Source organism: Gobio gobio (assembly GCF_949357685.1).
Source record: "Gobio gobio genome assembly, chromosome: 15".
Classification (NCBI taxonomy): Eukaryota; Metazoa; Chordata; class Actinopteri; order Cypriniformes; family Gobionidae; genus Gobio; species Gobio gobio.
This window is the reverse complement of record NC_137108.1, coordinates 18,672,808-18,691,606: the sequence shown is the minus strand read 5'-3', so window position 1 is coordinate 18,691,606 and position 18,799 is coordinate 18,672,808. Positions and strand designations below refer to the sequence as shown.

The 18,799-nt window shown below is 35.7% G+C and overlaps 2 protein-coding genes across 4 annotated transcripts in view; both read right to left on the bottom strand.

Annotated features, from left to right (window-relative positions):
• The window catches only part of casp2 (caspase 2, apoptosis-related cysteine peptidase), a 45,468-nt gene extending 40,190 nt beyond the window's left edge, over positions 1-5,278 (bottom strand). For 2 of the 3 annotated variants that reach the window (XM_079837527.1, XM_079837528.1), the window contains exons 1-3: positions 5,040-5,262; positions 4,710-4,847; positions 2,915-3,076 (exon numbers count right to left, since the gene is read on the bottom strand). In XM_079837527.1, the coding sequence (XP_079693653.1) occupies positions 2,915-3,067 (153 nt within the window). In that variant the 5' untranslated portion in view covers positions 3,068-3,076; positions 4,710-4,847; positions 5,040-5,262. Of the gene's footprint in view, positions 1-2,914; positions 3,077-4,709 lie in introns of all 3 variants that reach the window. The other variant, XM_079837526.1, reaches the window with a different exon arrangement.
• Positions 5,279-9,457: 4,179 nt separating this feature from the next.
• Positions 9,458-18,214, bottom strand: m6pr (mannose-6-phosphate receptor (cation dependent)). Its single transcript, XM_079837541.1, has 7 exons — positions 17,900-18,214; positions 17,036-17,204; positions 16,769-16,929; positions 16,372-16,478; positions 11,410-11,540; positions 11,176-11,302; positions 9,458-11,086 (listed from the first exon to the last, which is right to left on the bottom strand). Exons 2-7 carry the CDS (start codon positions 17,182-17,184, stop codon positions 10,961-10,963), a joined length of 801 nt encoding a protein of 266 aa, XP_079693667.1. The 5' UTR covers positions 17,185-17,204; positions 17,900-18,214; the 3' UTR covers positions 9,458-10,960.
• Positions 18,215-18,799: the final 585 nt, after the last annotated feature.

Below are 18,799 nucleotides of genomic sequence, written 5' to 3'. Positions count from 1 at the left end.
AATAAAGTTAGCAGTCTTCTCCTTTGCTGTGATGCATACAATCCTCCATGCCAAAAAAGTTATATCCATGTTATTCCTCTCTTGCCAAGCATGCTTAATCCACTCATTATTCCAGCTTCAAAAGTCAAGTCGCTGTCACGGTGACGGATGACAAATGCAACTTTTGCAGTTTTGCTTTTTTTTGTATCTTGAGCCAACTGACATAAGATAAATTCAACTGTTTGCCCTTTCGAAATTTAATAACGATAGCTCATTCAGAGCCATGGCCACGGACGGTAGCATTACTTATATAAGTTCATCTCTGAGCCGAGTCTGACCTAGCCTGGTTAAAACCAGACCATTCTCAGTAGTAACCGAGTTATGGTCTGGCAAAGCTTCATAGACAAATCATTTCCAAAGGGGCGTCACCAACGGGCGTCGCTCAAATGCCTCTGGGCGCAATTGGATAGACCTAAAACCAATCAGAGCGATGAGGGAGATGACGTATGCAGAGCGACGGAGAAACATATGAGACTCTGGCCGTTTCTCAATATGCGTACTTGTCTGTACCACTGTCTATGTACTTGTGTTCTCAAATAGGAAATGTCCCCGGTTTACATTTCAGAAATGTGGTCACCTTACCTAAACCACATATTAATGTTTAATTATTTTTAAAATGTAAACGAAAAGAGGCAGGGTGTTTTATACTTCGTTTTATTATAAATATATAAGATAATGAATGTAGGCCTAACTACGCGTTGCCTGAACCACATGTGTGTTTTTTTTTATGAAATGAGGCAGTGGTGTTTTATGACATATTTTGTACGCGAACTTCTGACTTGCGTCCGTGACTTACCAAGTTTGACTCCGGAGAATGAACTCCCGATGACGGTAATAGTTCATATTAAACATATTATAGCCACACAAATGTAGTGAAGGCAATGCATATTATCTTCAATGCATGTATATAACAAAACGAAATATTTAAAAAAACCCGGCCTCTTTTCGTTTACATTAAAAAATAAAAACATGTAATATGTGTGCATAATATAGGCTATGATTATCACTGTAATACAATGAGATATGACAAAACAAAATCCAGTCTCTTTTTGTTAAATGTTAGTTTAATGCGTGATCAATATCCATTTTAAAAGTATAAGTAAAAGGCATAAGGAGCTATACAATACATAAAGCAATTCAGTCAAAGAAAGTCAGCGCTAGGAGACTACAACGATAAAGTTTAATAGCTTACAAATATAAAGTTATGAAACTTCACTTTGCCCTCAGACAAAACGATCTGTCAGGTAACAAATTATAGATTAATGAGAGCAAAGATCAGCCGTTAGATCTACACAAGACAAATTATATCTTCACATCAGAGCCAGCGGCAGATGGCAGAAGGACTGGCTGAGGAAAGGCGCCTCTCTGTGGGGTTGAGCAATTGAGCGCCGCTGCTTCACTGGAGCTCACAACTCCGAAAACGGCAGATCAAATTTTCAAAAAGGCGCTCTCTTTATAAATAAACCACAGATTTGAGCTTTAAAAACAACTACATTCTCGCCTGAAAAGGACTTAAAACTATATTTTGTGAAACATTAACACTACCAGAGGGCTCTCACTAAGACAAGCAAGCTGGTATATCAGACTTTTGCCGAATCCAGTCGGTAAGACAGCGATAACATCTTTTTTAGATATGAAGGCTTCTAGTGTTGTTCTTTGCTCTGGTTTTAACGGAATGGAAAAGTTTAAATCGCTTAAAACAGCCACGATGGCTGATAGTGATGTTCCACTGCTGCATCCATCTTTGTAGTCAGTGTACAAAATCTGCTTCACTGTCGCTGCGCTGTCATCATCGTGTAAAGCCCGCCTCAACGTTTCTGATTGGTGCCTCGATTTCTAGGGCTTAGAAATGGGTTTGAATGGGCTCTTTCCCAGACTACTTGCAGAGCAAATCTAAATTTGCCGGAAGTTGTCTGGGTTTTCCCAGGCTAAGTCTGACCAGAAATATAGATATAACAAGACAGTTAATTCATTAGATTATTATGAAGTGCGCGCGCTTGAGACTGCACATGCGCATTAGCTAAAGCAACCTAAAATGTAGCCAATGCTTTTTAACGCAATTTGAGCATCATAGAAAACGTTCATGTGACTGTTCATCTCAGATTTTGTAGCTGATTTGAAATATGTTAAATGTGAGTGTGCACTGTGCAAGGCTTTGCTTGCATTTACTGCTGTACAGAAAGAAACAGGAAAACTCATGATCACGTGTGCCCGCATTAACTCAGCCCGCTCTGCTTCTGACAGCTGGACACGCTTGTGTTTTTTTCACCTTATTTCGTGGCTCACACTTTTCTCATTCTAATTGTAAAAGTTGCACATTACAAAACACGGACAGTGCTGAATGATCACGGCCGGGTGTCCAATCGACTTGGGTATTACACACAACGTTAAACAGATCCGAGACGTGAAGTAATAGATTGGGACCCAACCCAGACCCGGCTGACCATTTAAAATATAGACGCAAACCCGTACGGGTCCCGGTTCCTCCGTGTAGACCTCTAGGCCCTGCCTTCTACCATAGCCACGCCCCAAATTATTGCTATAGGCTGAGCTGGAAAGATATTGACAGATCTGAGCGGCCGCTCTCAATGTTTTGATGGTGCCTGGGAGGTTTAATGTTTACACTTTTGGGGGCGATAAACCCATGAATGGCATACTAATAATAGTCAATGAACAATAAACTGGTTAAGAGAGTGTAAATTTAACATTAAAAAATCTTAAAAACTTCAGAAAGTGTTGATTACAGCATTCCAATTCAAATTTCAGTTGCAACAGCATTTTCTATTTACAACATATTTTTATGCAGTGGTTGAGTTGAAGGCAGATTCCATGTGGATCTATCCAATATATAACTGATATTAATCTTTAAACTTACCATAATGTTCTCTGCCATGTTGTCTGTGAGGATTTCATCTTGTTGCAGAAACTGGATCAGAAGATCATCCACCACTAAATCCTGCAGCATTGTAACTGAGTTCCTCCTGAGTGCTAGTCTCTCCCATTTTTTCATGCCACACTCCCCCAGCATGATGAACCACTAAATAAAAAAAGAAATGACAGACATATTAGTAACAAAACACAAACAGTTTAAATAAAACTAACTTAGGTTTTCATTTAATGTAAAACAATGACAGTTATAAAAATACAAATCTACAAATATTAAATTATGCACATATAAAATGTTAACCTTCCAAGCTCAGGAAAACAAAGTCTTTTTAATTTAGCATTTTTTCATGTCATTACATTGACACAAATGGAAAAAAAAATTTTTTTGAAAAATGATATTTTATTGGGTAACACTTCACAATAAGGTTTCATTAGTTAACTACATTAGTTAATATGAACTGCACTTCTACAGCATTTATTCATCTTTGTTAATGTTAATTTCAACATTTACTAATACATTATTAAAATCAAAAGTTGTATTTGTTAACATTAGTTAATGTGAACTAACATGAACAGCTTTATTTTCATTAACTAACGTTAACAAATACAGTAACAAATGTTTTTCTCATGGATAGTTAATACATTAACTAATGTTAACAAATGAAACCTTATTGTAAAGTGTTACCTTTTATTCATATATTATGCTATGTCCTCATAAGTGGAACTCAGTTGTTTAAAAATGCCACGTATAGGCAAAAACAATGTGATTTTATTTTTTCATTCACCAATCAATTTTCAGTATTATTTTTTTTTTTTGACCAAACTTTATTTAAAGATGATTCTCAACTATTATGAAAGATATAACGGAATTAATTAATTGTTATTCCATTTGACATTATGCAATATATGGCTAAAATGGCCATACTTGGGTTTTCCCATTCAATCCAATGCAGAAAGAAAATCCAGAAAGTCATATTTTGATTAGAAACTACATAACATTTCCCTAAGACGTTGATTGTCATGAGTCAGATTTAAATGCCAATTACAAAATATTATAATATTTCATTCCAATGAAAGATTTAATCATTCAGTCATTTTTAAAGACCAAGGGGAAGTTGCTGTCCTGGTGAAACCTCAAAACAAATGGAATCTCTGAAAAGTCCTGAATGTGCTCTTTACAGGACATCCAAAACTGTGACATGTATGGTGTCAGAGAAATTCACTAAAATATAATGTCCTCGTACGAGGGCAGTGTCACCCAGGAGGTTAAGTTATTTAATAATAAAATAATATTACAACATAAGTGATCATTTATTATTATATTTATAAATATTCCATATATATAATATGATAATATATTATATATTATAAGGGGGGAAAAAACTATAAGGAAAAAGAAGCTTATTCTAAGGGACATAAATAAGACTGCATTGAAACATTACTTCATTAATGCATCAGAAACCAAGATGCACTAATTTACTTAATTGTTATGAAGTATTTGGAGATCATGGTGGTGGTATTTGTTGGGGTGCTAGCTTATTGTGATTTCAAAATAAAAAATATGTCATAGTATTGCCTATGCCAATGTCAAAAATATAATTAAAGAAATGCTGTTGTTGTTGTTTTTTACTTTTGATTTTGGGGTGAAAGAAACCTTCCATACTATTCTAAACTGAATCACATACTCACACATGCACAGGTGAGGAGAGTCAAGAGATCTACATGCCTTCACACAGCATTCTGCTATTATCTGCCAAGTTATAATGCCTACTGGTTCACTTTACCTGTTGTGTTAGTCCTCGTCGTGTGAAGATGAGAGTATATGACACAACACGAGTGATGTATGAAGGATGATAACGTTACTGATTTGAAGTAAATCCAGATTGATGAATGCCAGCTCGCGCTGCGCCTAGCTTAGCATGCTAATCAAAACAAAAATATCACAACTGTCAATATGAAACACTTTTGACACTAACTAAAGCATGAAAGCAGAACAGCTGATAAACTGCAGGTGAAATCGATATTTGCTCCTTTTCGAGGCTGTTTATGGAGTTGGCAACCGATAAAAAATGTAACTAAATTAACAACGAGCTACACAATACTAACTAACTCACTAGCTGTCAGGTGCTAACACTTCATGCGAGCTTTGTTGTTCTCTACGCGGAATTCGTTCTTTTAAAATTCATTTTCTCCTTGTTTCTCGTCGTCTTTCACGAGGCTACACGCGGAACGACAGAGTTTGTGCTGAAAAACGGACAAGTATTTTTAAAATTTAACTGACAGTACGCCGATTCTCTCTGTACAAACTTCCGCGGGTACTGATGCAGCGAAGCAGCCAATCGGCATTGTGTGTGAAGATGATTGACGTGAGCAGGAGGCCTATCACAGCCCCGTCCACCCACTAAAGGGGCTGATATTGATGTTTCATCCACTTATTTGAAATTTGAAACTTGTGTAATACCACACATACATCACTGTTAGAGATACAGTTAATTTAGTGATTTATGATCCATGTTTTAAAAGGAGCACTACATCTGCACATTTCTGTTCACTGAGCAGTTTTTATCATTTTAAGTTTCCATATTTCCAAGACTTTCATTAAAGGGGTAGTTCACACAAAAATGAAAATTAGCCCATGATTTACTCACCTTCACCTTCACATTCTTCTCAGACGAATACAATCGGAGTATATATAAATGCCCTGGCTCTTCCAAGCTTTATATGACAGTGAATGGCTGTTTCTGTATTGAAGTCCATTAAAGTGTATCTATATCCATCATAAAAGTGCTCCACACGGCTCCGGGGGGTTAATAAAGGCCTTCTGAAATGAAGCAATATGTTGGAATGCTGGAACGCAATTCTCTAGTGATTGTGAACGCGTACGAAGTTAGAGATTACAGTTTGTAAAGTTTTAAATATGGATATTTTTCTTACACAAACGCATCGTTTCGCTTCAGAAGGCCTTTATTAACCCCCCGGAGCCGTGTGGAGCAGTTTTATGATTGATAGATGCACTTTTATGGACTTCAAAACAGAAACAGCCATTCACTGCCATTATAAAGCTTGGACTGAAATAAGTAAATATTCTAAGGAATACAGTGTTTTAATGCAAAAAGCTAAAAAAGAATTGAAGTATTGAAAGAAGAGCAAATGAAGGATGGAAAGGATTCACAAAGAATTATACATTTGGAGGAAAAAATAAAAGAAATAGAAGAAAGAAAATGTAAAGGGGCAATGATAAGAAATAGAGCAAAGTATATAGCCTAGTAGAAGGAGAAAAGGGTACACAATTATTTTTTAATATGGAGAAGAGTAGACAAAGATCAGGGATGATCAAAGAGATAAGAAGTAAAGGAGGAGAAACAGTGACAGAAACACAAGCTATATTAAAGGAAATCAAAGATTATTATGAAGGATTACTTACAAGTGAGGGACTGAATAAAGAAGATAAAGAATTTTTAGAAGGATAAATAAAAACAAGAGTAGATAATGAGGACAAAAAGTTGGCTGAGAAAAAAATAGAAAAAGAGGAAATTGAAGAGGCAATTATGCAATTGAGTAATGGGAAGAGTTCGGGAAGAGATGGCATACCAAATTAATTTTATAAGGTTTTTAGTAGAGTATTGATACCGATTTTAAAGGGAGTTTATGATGAAATTTGTAAAAGGGATGAAATGAGTAATTTTATGGGGATAGGTTTGATTAAATTAATTTATATTAAAAAAAAAGAGGAGATATTCAAGATATAAGAAATTATAGGCCAAGAACAATGTTGAATAGTGATTTTAAAATTTTAGCAAAAATTTTAGCTAATAGATTGAAGTTGATTTTACCGAACATAAAATCAAGCATCTGCAATAAGGGGAAGGGATATTACGGATACTATTAGTAATATAAGAGATGCGGTTAGTTTAATGATTTCAGAAAAGAAAAGAGGTTATGTGATTAGCTTGGATCTGGAGAAAGCTTTTGATAGGGTGGAGCATCCATTTTTATTTGGGGTCTTGAAACAGTATGGTTTTGGGGAGAAGTTTATAAATTGGATAAAGATCTTATATAAAGATGTAAGAAGTCAAATTAAATGTAATGGTTTTGTGACTGAGACTTTTAAATGAACAAGGTCTATAAGACAAGGATGTCCACTATCAGCTTTGTTGTAGTTTAGTGGCAGAAGCATTGGGGTTGGCTGTAAAAGAGGAAAAGGGAATTAAGGGAATAGAAATTAAAGGCCTAGGAGAGTTAGAGAAAGTTTACCAATATGCAGATGATATGACTATAATACTAAGAGATGTGAATGACGTAAGAAAAGCGATGAATATGATTAAAAGGTATTGTAGGGGAAAGTGCAAAGTTTTTACTCATTTAAAGAAGAAGACCACTTGAAAATTTTAGGGGTTTGGATTGGGAAGAATGAGAAAGTAGCGAGAGATTTGCTGTGGGAAGAGGTGGTTGGGAAAATGGAAAGGATTCTAAATTATTGGAAATTAAGTGAATTAACAATAAAAGGGAAGGTATTGGCTTTTAATGCTTTAATACTGTCAAAATGTGGTATGTTTTAGGCGTGGTGCCAATGCCTACATGGATTATCAGAAGGGTCAAAACTGCAGCATTAAATTTTATATGGGATTCTAAACCAGCAAAAATTGCTTATAAAACTATAATAGAGATGGTGGATTGGGGTTGCAAGATCCTGAGCTAAAGAGCTAAAGAAAAAGAGTTTCAGAATTAAAACAGTGAAAAAGTTTTTTAATGAAGAAAATGTGGTTGAATGGAAGAAAACTATGAGTTTTTATTTAAACTAGTGTGGGAATATGGGAATAGGGAACAATATTTTGTGTATGAAATTAAAACAAGAAATGTTAAAAGGGATCCCGGAGTTCTATAAAGAAGTTTTGGAAGCATGAAAGGAGTTTTTACCCAATGTATGTTTTAAACCAGAAAAGAGGGATGAAGTTTTAAATCAGCCACTGTTTCTAAATGAAAACATCTTATACAAGGGAAAATAATTATATTTTAAATTTTGGATTGAAGCGGGGTTTAAAATAGTAAGAGATGTTCTATATGAAGTGATAGAAGGTTTTTTACCATTACAAGCTATTATTGATGGGGTGGAAGAAACAAAAGAGGATTTTAATGTTAAAACTTTAAAGCAACAGTATGATCAGGTAAAAGAGGCGATACCAAAAGAATGGTTAAAGGAAATAGAGAAGAATGAGGAAGAGAAAGAAGGTAACGCAATGCAAGTGCTTGTAAGAGGACCTAAAGATATGGAAAAGTTATGTTTCAAATCTGTTAAGGATTTTTATATATGTTTAAGAAAATGGTGTTTAAAGAACCAATAGCTAATCAGTTTTGGAAAAGTGTTTTTATTGATTTGGATGAAAAGAGATTATGGATAAATCTATCCAAATGGTATATGGATGTAAAAATGGAAATTCTGGACTTTAAGATAAGACACAATATAATTTTTACTAGGACAAAATTACACAAAATAGGAAAAGCTGAGGATTCATTGTGTAAAGTGTGTAATGAAAGAAATGAAGGAATATTGCACGTTTGTATTATGTAAAGAATTACAAACGTTTAAAGAAAAAATTTAAAATGTAATAAAAGGCTTCTTGGGGGATAAAAATTGTGAAATTGAGGATGAAAAAGAATGGAAGTGTGTTTTCCTATTTGGTGTTAATGAAAAATGTGAAAATCAAAATATTGTTAATGTGTTGTTAACTGTTGCTAGATATACTATTTGGGTAAGGAGAAACATGGCAGGAGAAGGAAAAGGAAGCATGGATTTATTGTCATATTTTAATAAAAGGCTAAATATGTACTTTAAAGCTTTAGAAATGTACTGTCTGGAAGAAAGAAAGGTACCTATTTTTGAGAAGATATTTCTAAAAAACAATCCCTATATAATTAAGACTGAGAATGGACTGCAAATGCAATTATAAAATTGTAAGGTTATAAGCCTACTGTGAATGTTAAAAATGGTTTTGGTGAAAGAATGTTAATTTTGTGAAGAGAATGGTTGAATAAGATGATTCAATGTGCAATTGTAATTTTGCTTTATGTGTTTTAAAGTTTTTCTATTAATATAAATAAATAAAGCTTGGAAGAGCCAGGACATTTTTTAATATAACTCAGATTGTATTCGTCTGAAAGAAGAATGTTATATACATACCCAGGATGACTTGAAGTTGAGTAAATCATGGGGGAATTTTCATTTTTTCTTTTAGGCACTAAAATGGTCTCACAGGAAATGTATGTGTAATATAATACTCATTTTCACCCAACATGCACATACGCCACTAAAAACTCAATATACCATATCATTCAACTTTATGCCAATAATAGAGGAAGTGAAGAAATTATTTGACAATGTGTAATCATCCAGCTTGTGTCAAAGACCTGTTAGGGTCAAAGATTAGTTAAGTTGTAAAGCTTTAGTCGTGCAAGCCAGAAATAATTTTCTAGTTCTCTATTTATAGAATATCCAGCAAAATGTAAACACTGTGAAGAACTACGCAGGTGCATACACAATTCAGTAATCAAAACACTTTATTCATATTTTCCAAAGCAAAAAAAAAAAAAGAATATTTTCACACTTAAATGGTAAAGAATAATAAAGCAGTTGCAACAACAGTGAAGTCACCTCTTTGCACAGGCCTGTATCTGATGAAGTACGTTGGAATAACATCAAGCCAAATGTGTCATACCTTTCTGCTATTGATATGGACTCTAATTATTATAGCATAAACTAAACCAGCATTTCTAATCTGATACTATAGAAGTGCTTTTCAAAGATCCTCTAACTCACCTTTATACACAGACCAACACGTCAATGATACATAACAGTAGAGCACCTTGTATGGCTTGGGTTTATAACCATCAGGTCTGTTCCTCCTGATTTTGTAAATAGTTGTAATGCTATGATCTATAGCTCAAAAACAGGAGTGTTTATACTCATTTATGATCTCAGCTCCTCAAGGGCATAAAGAAAATTACTCCACTAAAACAAAGTCAAGCTTAAAGCTTCAGTGCATTCAAACACACAATACTTTAACAAAAGCGTTAAAAGAAAAATGACATAATCTGAAATTTTGTCCTGTGGTTTCCAATGAGGATTTACAGTAATTCCTACCGTATGAAATGGATCCCCCAGTCAAAAAACTCACATTAATATTTGCAATATCAAGTAGCCAAAATTCAGAAAAACAAAACAAGATGAAAAGAATGGAAATGGCAACATTTCCTTTCACATTTCCAAACTGTTCATTGTTATCAGTGATAATGTGCCACAGATGGTTCTCTCCAAGAACACATTTTTATCTTCTGAGAGCTGCATTTTCCTCAAATGTATCTTATTAACATTTATGATCGCAAATTATCGTTAATAGGTTGTAACAGGCCTGATCCTTATAACTTCTCCACACTAACATATTATTCCACAACAAATAGCCAATTTGGAATGTAAAGCGAAGCATATTTGTGAGTATAATCTTTCAAATAATCAATTTCAGTTTTTTTGAAAATTCAGAAATAGAAAAACTCATTTTGAACATTGAATCGATTGAGTTAGCGGAGCATGAGCTAAAAAACATCATTTAAGTTTTATCAAACATGGGTTCATACTGCAAGTAAAACTTGATTAACCATTCAAATCAAAATAAATACTTGTACTTTATACCCAACTACATCTATGTGGTGACCATATCACTCAGTCAAGCAGCACTGATGTCTTTTACTTCCTATAGAGACTGAAAACAGGGGCAGTGTTGCATGTTGATGATAATATCTTGTCATAAATATCAAATAATCAAATATATCTGTGGGTCTTTGGATTTCTGAATACTATAGCAAACACCAAATTAACAGTTTAAGGGTTAAATAGAGAATAAGTGCTATTGGGAAGGTAAAAAAAAAAAAACTACAGCAGCTCTTCTGAACTAGGAACACGCCTGCTGAACTGAACATCTCTCTTTGGGTTTCAAAACCGTAATAACTGTCCAACCTCTTCTAATTGGTTGTTATGATTTGGTCACATGGGAAGTAAATGGTCATCTCTTTCCTCTGGCTCCTCCCCAAGAGGTTCAGTTGCCACACCTCTGTATGTGGGGGGTTGTTCTCTGTTACCACGGGATCGGCAGACGAAATCACATCCGTCCTGTTAGGGTGATAAAATGGTATTTGGTTCATAAAGACAAAGAATGACTGAAACAGGAGACAGAGATGTATGTACGTGATTACACCTACAGCAGATAAGTTGCCGATCTGTGACCAAAAGGCATAGTTGGGGAACTGTTCAACTCCCTTGGCTCCAACTACCAGTCGCTGATAGAGGAATCCACCGGTAAGATACACAGCCAGGCAGGAGAATACACTGTGAACAGCAAACCGGAACATTACATGTAAAGTTTGTGCATTAATGTTTCTCCTTGATTGCCACTAATGGTATGATGATCCCTCTGAGAATGTTGAAGCACTCACACAATAAGGAATATGGAGCCGCCACTGAGTTTGGATGGGGTTGCAGGACAGAGTAAATTGGTGTCCAGCTCAAACAGGTAATAACAGTCCTCATTCTTCTGATTGTCCTCCAAAACCACTGAAAAGTCAATCTAACAAAAAAACAAAACAAAGCAATTAATGATTAATAAGGAAACTACTGAGTTGATTAGGTTATCGCCATGGTAAAAGCTATGCTATCTTGCATACCTGGGATAATTATCTAGTCCAAAAATGACAGTGCATTAATGCTAGTAGCCAGGGCTTGACATTAACTTTTTTGCTCACCAGCCTCTGTGGCTTGTGGTTTTCCAAAGTTTTCACATCGATACCATGGGGAAAAACTGCCATATAAATATTTTTAAAATTCGGCAGCAGGTAAATTAGGCTGCTGTCACTTTAAGACCTGACGCACAGATCCATTATACTATTACACATGTGTTTTCCTTCTCAACTGTTTACACTTAAAACATAACCGTGTTAAAACATATGTTTACATGAATACTCGCCAACATTATTTTGTGTGTATTTGACCGTTTAAGCGCAATAAGCAGCAAAAACGAACTGAGGGTGGCTTTATGTGTGCAATATCAGCGGGAATGAGTAAAATTATGTGCAAACCCACGCCGAAATTCCAGCCCTGTAACACCAACAATATTCATCCGGAGCAAAAGAAATGAGTTAGTGAGTGGAGGCGGGTTTGTGTGTCAAATCGCTGTCAGAGAGATCATGAGAGAGCGAGAAAGCACAGCTGGTATCATGCATCTATTCTGCGGAAAATGAGTATTGGAAGCGTTTCAGATATTTCAGTATTGAAAAATCTATATTTTTGATAATTCTACATTGCACTTCGTTTATTTTATATGCCTTTTTAAAGACTACAATTGAAAAATGTATATATAATATTCAACCCGCCAAAGTGACTAGTAGGAGTGACTGCGTTACACGCCACTGCTGAAATCCAATCGCAGATGGCGAGTGTTAAATGTCAAGCCCTGCTAGTAACCCTGTTGAAGGTATGTAATTTGACAGTGGCTATTTCCTTTGCACTAAGTGTAAATAGTTGTTAGATGCGATTTATACTTTGTGCAAATAGTGCAGTAATATTTACACCTCAGTGTATTGCAGTATATTATAAAGCAGTATACAATAACACCATATTCAGTGCATATGAATACAAGGAGAGTCATGTCAAAAAACTAACTCTACCCGCCTTACTCTCCACACCACTGCTCCAGTTACCAACAGGATTTGTTTTGTAATTTTGTCTGGCTCAATCAGATAATTGTGGGAGGAGTTAGTGTAAATAGACACTCTGATATAATTTTGCATTACACAAATTTCAGCAACAATATCAAAGTCATGTGGGTCACATTTTGACAGAAGCACAACAAATGTTATGAGGGTCAATAATGATGCTCAATTGTTGTCCTTGTCGAGATCTTATAATATATTTAAAAAACATTGAAAAGCAATTCATAGATGCATTTTTTATTTATTTAAATATTTAAGGGGTATAAAGTAAAAATGTCAGAGTGATACAACTGTCCTGACATTATACTGAAGAAAATGTTTGAAATGGAAACCTTGAGTAGTGTAAGTCAGTCTTATTGCTGTTAGCTTAAAATAAAACTTTTTTTTTTTAATTAAGTAATTGAAATAAGCTTAAACAAAACAGAAATATTAGATGAAAAAACTTAAAAGAATATTGAAGTATTAAAATTACTAAAAATAAAATACAAATAAGTTAAAGGTAAAAACAAAACAAAATAAAAACAACAAAAACACATAACAAAACTATTTGGGGGCAAATAGTAAACTGTGAAATATAAATTTCATGCATTCTGGCTTATTTACACTGTTAAAGAGTTGGATTATCATGCTAAACATGGCCAGAAAAAAAAAAAAACCTAGTTGGATGTAAGAGAGTATTTCTGTGCCAAATACACTCCTTCAGGATTCGAACAAGTTTTGGAAAGTTTTTTTTTCTGAGTATGGCCCCTTTATGAAGTCATAAAGGGCAGAATTCCTTGTATGAGCACTATGCGCGTGCACATCAACCAGAACTAGAGCAAGAGCATCAACAAAGAGCTTCGTTCAGGTTACGAAAGCGTCAGCGCTGTCATTTTATTTTTAGACCACAAAACCAAAAATGTCACTAAAGAAGTGTGTTTCTGCTTGTGAGGAAAGGATAACCTTGTTCAGCTTCCCAAATAACCCAGTGTTAAGGAAACAGTGGATGCAGTTTGTTTTTCCGGAGCAGCAGCAGAGTTCTGCAAGTGTGTTAAGTGAGTCAAAACCGCAGGCGGTGAGAGAAACTGCATCAAATGTCTGTTTTGTTGGCAATCGGCATGTGTAAGTCCACATAATTTCAACAACACGAACGTATAGTGAATCGAAAGTTATCCAGGGAGTGTGTGTGTATGTGCTCAAGATTCTTTAGCTCCTCCCACTGCGAGCCTTCACGAGTTTGGCTGTTTTCGGAAAGAATCGGTACAGCGTATCTGTCTTTTATTAATAAGATAAAATTTAAGACTTTTCGGAGATATGAAGGATGCAATACTACTCTATAGGAAACTGTTTGGTATGACCCCTTTAAACACAAAAGTTTTTCTGAACTGTCACTATTGCCATTTAATGCAACAAAGATGGCCAAAGACAACATACTTTACAAACAGACCTACCAATCTCTGTAAAAATAAAATAACGATGCTGCCATCTAAAATCATTTTTTAGAAATTCCAAATCTCAGCTGAGCCCACTCTACCAAACAGTGGATTACTCTGTAAATATTAATCCATGGCATTTAATATTTTGGCTTTCATCACTATTAAAGCCACAATATTATTCAAAACAAAGGCGTAGCTTGATGACACCTTGATTTTGCTGCACTTTTATTATGCTGCAGACGACCGCTTATGCTTCTTTCGCTCATGCGTATGTGGGGTAATGCAGCTCTGTTTTATCATATTACATACATTTGAGTGTGTTGAAAGTTATATTATAAATAATGTTACTCTGTTTGTTCGCTCAGCGGCTACTATGAGACACTGGTTGCACACTGCAGTAAGCTAGATTGATATTAGACATGGTAAAACATGGTACTCGCGGTAAATCAAGAAAACAAGATTTAAACAATAAGACTAACTGTGTTGAGCTGTATAACAATGATTAGTTTTCTGTCGATGGATGTATTCAAACAGTTGCTCACCTGTCTAATAAAACACATAACATAAAGCGACTTTGGTGTTTCCATGGTTTCTACAAAATAAAACAAACCGGAAAGAAGGTAATGCGGGTATGTCATTGATAGGTGATGCACGCACATGGTCCGTGTCCATGTGGTTATTTGGACACGGAATGACCTGACCCGATAGTCCTGGTCAACTGAAATGTTTCAAAATTTTAACTTTGATTCAATGAGGAGCATACAGTCATGTGTAAATGTTAGGACACCATATTGAACTCCATGGTTTTCTGTAACAGGTCATAATAAAAAAAATCATCTAGTTTTTGGCAGGTCTTAAAATTTGGAAAATAAAACCCATGACATATTACGCTATGTTATAATTTATTTAGCAAAAATAAAGTCAAGATATAACAACCATGGGTAGGACACCCTATCATTCAATTGTCTGTAGATCCACTTTTAGCAGCAATAACTTGAAGTAATCATTTTCAGCATGATTTATCAGTCTCTCACATCATTCTGAAGGAATTCTGGTCCACTCTTTATAACATTGCTTCATTTTGTTGAGGTTTGTGGGCATATGTTTAAGCACAGCTCTTGTCACAGCATTTCAGTCAGGATGAGGTCTGGACTTCAACTGGGCCATTGCAACACCTTCATTCTTTTCTTTTTCTGTCATTCTGTTGTAGATTTGCTGGTGATCTTCGGATCATTGTCCGGTTGCATGACCCAATTTTAGCCAAGCTTTTGTTGTCGGACAGATGGTCTCACATTTGACTCTAGAATACTTTGGTATACAGAGGAGTTAATGGTTGACTCAATGACTGTGAGGTGCCCAGGTCCTGTGGCTACAAAACAAGCCCAAAATCATCAACCCTCCAACAGCATGCTTGACTTTTGGTATGAGGGGTGCTGATATGCTGTTGGGGCTGTGCATTATGGCCAAACATCTCCACTTTGGTCTCGTCTGTCCAAAGGACATTGTTCATTGTTCAAACCTAAGCCATGCTGCCATGTTTTTTTTTAGAGGGAAGAGGCTTTCTCCTGGCAACCCTTCCAAAAATGCCATACTTGACCCATCTTTTTCTAAATGTACTGTCATGAACTTTAACATTTAACATATTAAATGAGGCCTGTTGAGTGTGAGGTGTAGTTCTTGGGTTGTCTGCAATTTCTCTGAGCATTACACAGTCTGATCTTGGGGTGAAATTATTGGGACGTCCACTCATGGGAAGATTGGTGTCTGTTTTGAATGTCTTCCACTTGTGAATAATCTTCCTCATTGTAGAATGATGGATTTCAAATAGTTTGGAAATGGCCTTGTAAAATTGCTTCTCTAAGATCATTGCTGATGTCTTTCCTCCTTGGTATTGTGTTAACACACACCTGAATGCTCCAGACCAGCAAACTGCCAAAACTTCTGCTTTGTGATGTGATCACACTTGCTGGTGATCAGTTAAGCAAAGGCATTTGATTAGTAGTGCCTGTTAGCAGTGCCTGACCGTTACTTAACCTCTTAATTCCTATGGTAACAGTAAGGTTTTATTTTCCAAATTAAGACCTGCCAAGAACCAGATGTTTTTTTATTTTTATTTATTATGTCCTGATACAGAAAACCATGGAATTCAATAGGGTGTACTAACATTTTGCACATGACTGTATGTGCAGATAATCCAACAAATCCTAGCAAGCCGTTCCACTTTATACATCTCAACATGCAATCTATACCATTTAAAAAGCATAAAAGTTCATACCTTAGCACTTGTGCTGCATGAAATCATAATCATGGCTTTTCTTGCCTCTTTTGAACAGTGGCTGTCATATTTCTCGCCCTCCTCATAGATGAGCAAAATCCAGTCACCTGCACCAAGAATAAAAGAAGAACTAATGTAGAAAATGAATTAACAAGACTTCCTGTGACACCTGGAATAAGTTCTGTAATTTTGTCAAATTTGATGCGTGCATGTGTTGCATTGCAAATACATTCCTGCCAACTGCTACTATGTAAATAAACTAAACAAAAGCCACAATCCATAATTAACCATCAATTTAATATGCAATTCACTTGAAAACAGATACTGAAGACCATAATGGGTCCAGGAAAGTCCACGTGTGATATTTCATTTCTAAAGGTCAAGCAATGTAACATACTTCCTTTAATCGCTCGTGTTGTATTGTAGTTCCCAATTCGGACCAGCTTCCCGGTTTTGTCTTGCTGCACAAGACCCGCATCCTTCACTCCGCCAGCATCTCCACACACCTGAAAAATGTATGAATATTGTTCCTTCTCCTCCTGTCCTTTCGCGGTGAAGCTGTTCAGAATGAGTATGAGGATAGTTAGTAAGTTGCCAAATTTAACAAGACCAGCACAACTTGCAAACATGAATGCGAGACAAACTTGCAAAAAAGCTGGCTTACGTTTGATTGGTGAGAGGCTCCAGTAAACGGAGTGCGCTTTGCTCAGAAACGCTGGGTGAAGTCAGCTTGCATTTTTCTATGTTGAACTTAGCTTGCACTCCAGCAAGTAGTATGAAAAGAGGAGTGATTATTCTCACAGTCAGCAACATGGCTTTCAGAGGTGACACGCCTGATGGGAAAAGGGCATGAAATAAACTTGTCAGTGAATTCATCCAATGACTGACTGATGGATGCATGCATACAGTACATACAATCCCATGACGGAAATGTGGGCAGTGTGGCAGTAGCATTACACAATATGTAATGTATATTTTATTATGCAGAATAATGTATTATATTATTAGTAAAGAACTCAGGGACACAAATGAGACGAACAGTGTCCATTTTCTTGGTTAACTCCAATTACTTTTGGTATCTCAGAACATCTTGCATATTTTATAACATTTTATTCAGCTACACGTTTTTTTTAATTGGGTACATCTTATGTGTACTTCCCAAGTAAAATAAATAAGAAAACTCTTAGAACACAGGTGAAAGGTCATTACTGTTATGTCCTTAATTATACGTCATCATATTTGTAAAGACCACAGATGGAACCCGTTACTAAAATTGATTTTACAGTGCATGTTTATTACAATTCCTGGTTGTAATGCCAGAAACGATGTAATCCTTATGTAATATCGCTGAAAACGGTTTCAAAAAGACAACAACAAAAGTTAAACTTCACGAATCCAAGTTCAAGTGAGCAAACGGTAATTGAGAACTTTAGTTAGGAAACCAGATAAACAAGCTGCTGTTAGCATAAGCTGCAACCTTTAATGTGTATGAAATTGAATAAATGCACAAAGATAAACACACACGTACCTTTTGGAATTCTTATGACAGTGTTAACTGTAGAAAAAGGAAAAGTGGAAGGTGTCAACTAGATGTGGAAACCCAACCTGGGGTTCTTCTCTTTCCAAAACTGTCGAGCTTGATGTCTTTAAACAACACTTAACGGCATTCCGTCAAAATATCCGCTAGTATCGATAATCACACATTGAATAAACAAACTTCGGATTATAGTAGCGTTAAAACGTTGGCATGATTTAAAGGATTTTAATTGTTTCTATTCAAACGCGGAAGTGAAACTAAACAGGCGCCACATGTGACTGTGCATGACGCGGAAGCTGCTGATGCGCTGCACCACGTGAACATGGGATATTGAGTGCTGCTCAAACAAGTGTAAGTCCTGCCTTTTAGTGCTGTAGATCTTGTTGATCATCAAACAAGATCAGTTTTCCATGATAAAGCTCAGTCAGCTGTCCTATTTAGATATTATCCTATAAGTAAGCTGCACGACCAAACCGCTAAAGTTCCAGCCAGACGAATAAGTAAAGAATATAAAATTGTATTAAGAATAAAGGAATAACAAGTGGAGAATAAATTTGAGAAAACAAGAATCAACTTTTAACAACTGAGTGCAATATTGCAATGAAATAAATGAAAGTAAATTCAAAGTCTACGTCTGAGATCAAGGATCTGAGATCGGAGTTTATAATAATCTTGCAGAGAGAAGTGAAGGGCCCTTGTAGCAGAGAGCCTAGTCAAGTCAAGTGACCTTTATTTATATAGCGCTTTTTACAATGCAGATTGTTTTAAAACAGTGATGTCATCCAGCTCAGTTCAGTTCTCATATAGTGTCAATGCGGGCGGATCAGTAATATACAGTGGCATGAAAAAGTATGTGAACCGTTTGCAGAATCTGTGAAAATGGGAATAATT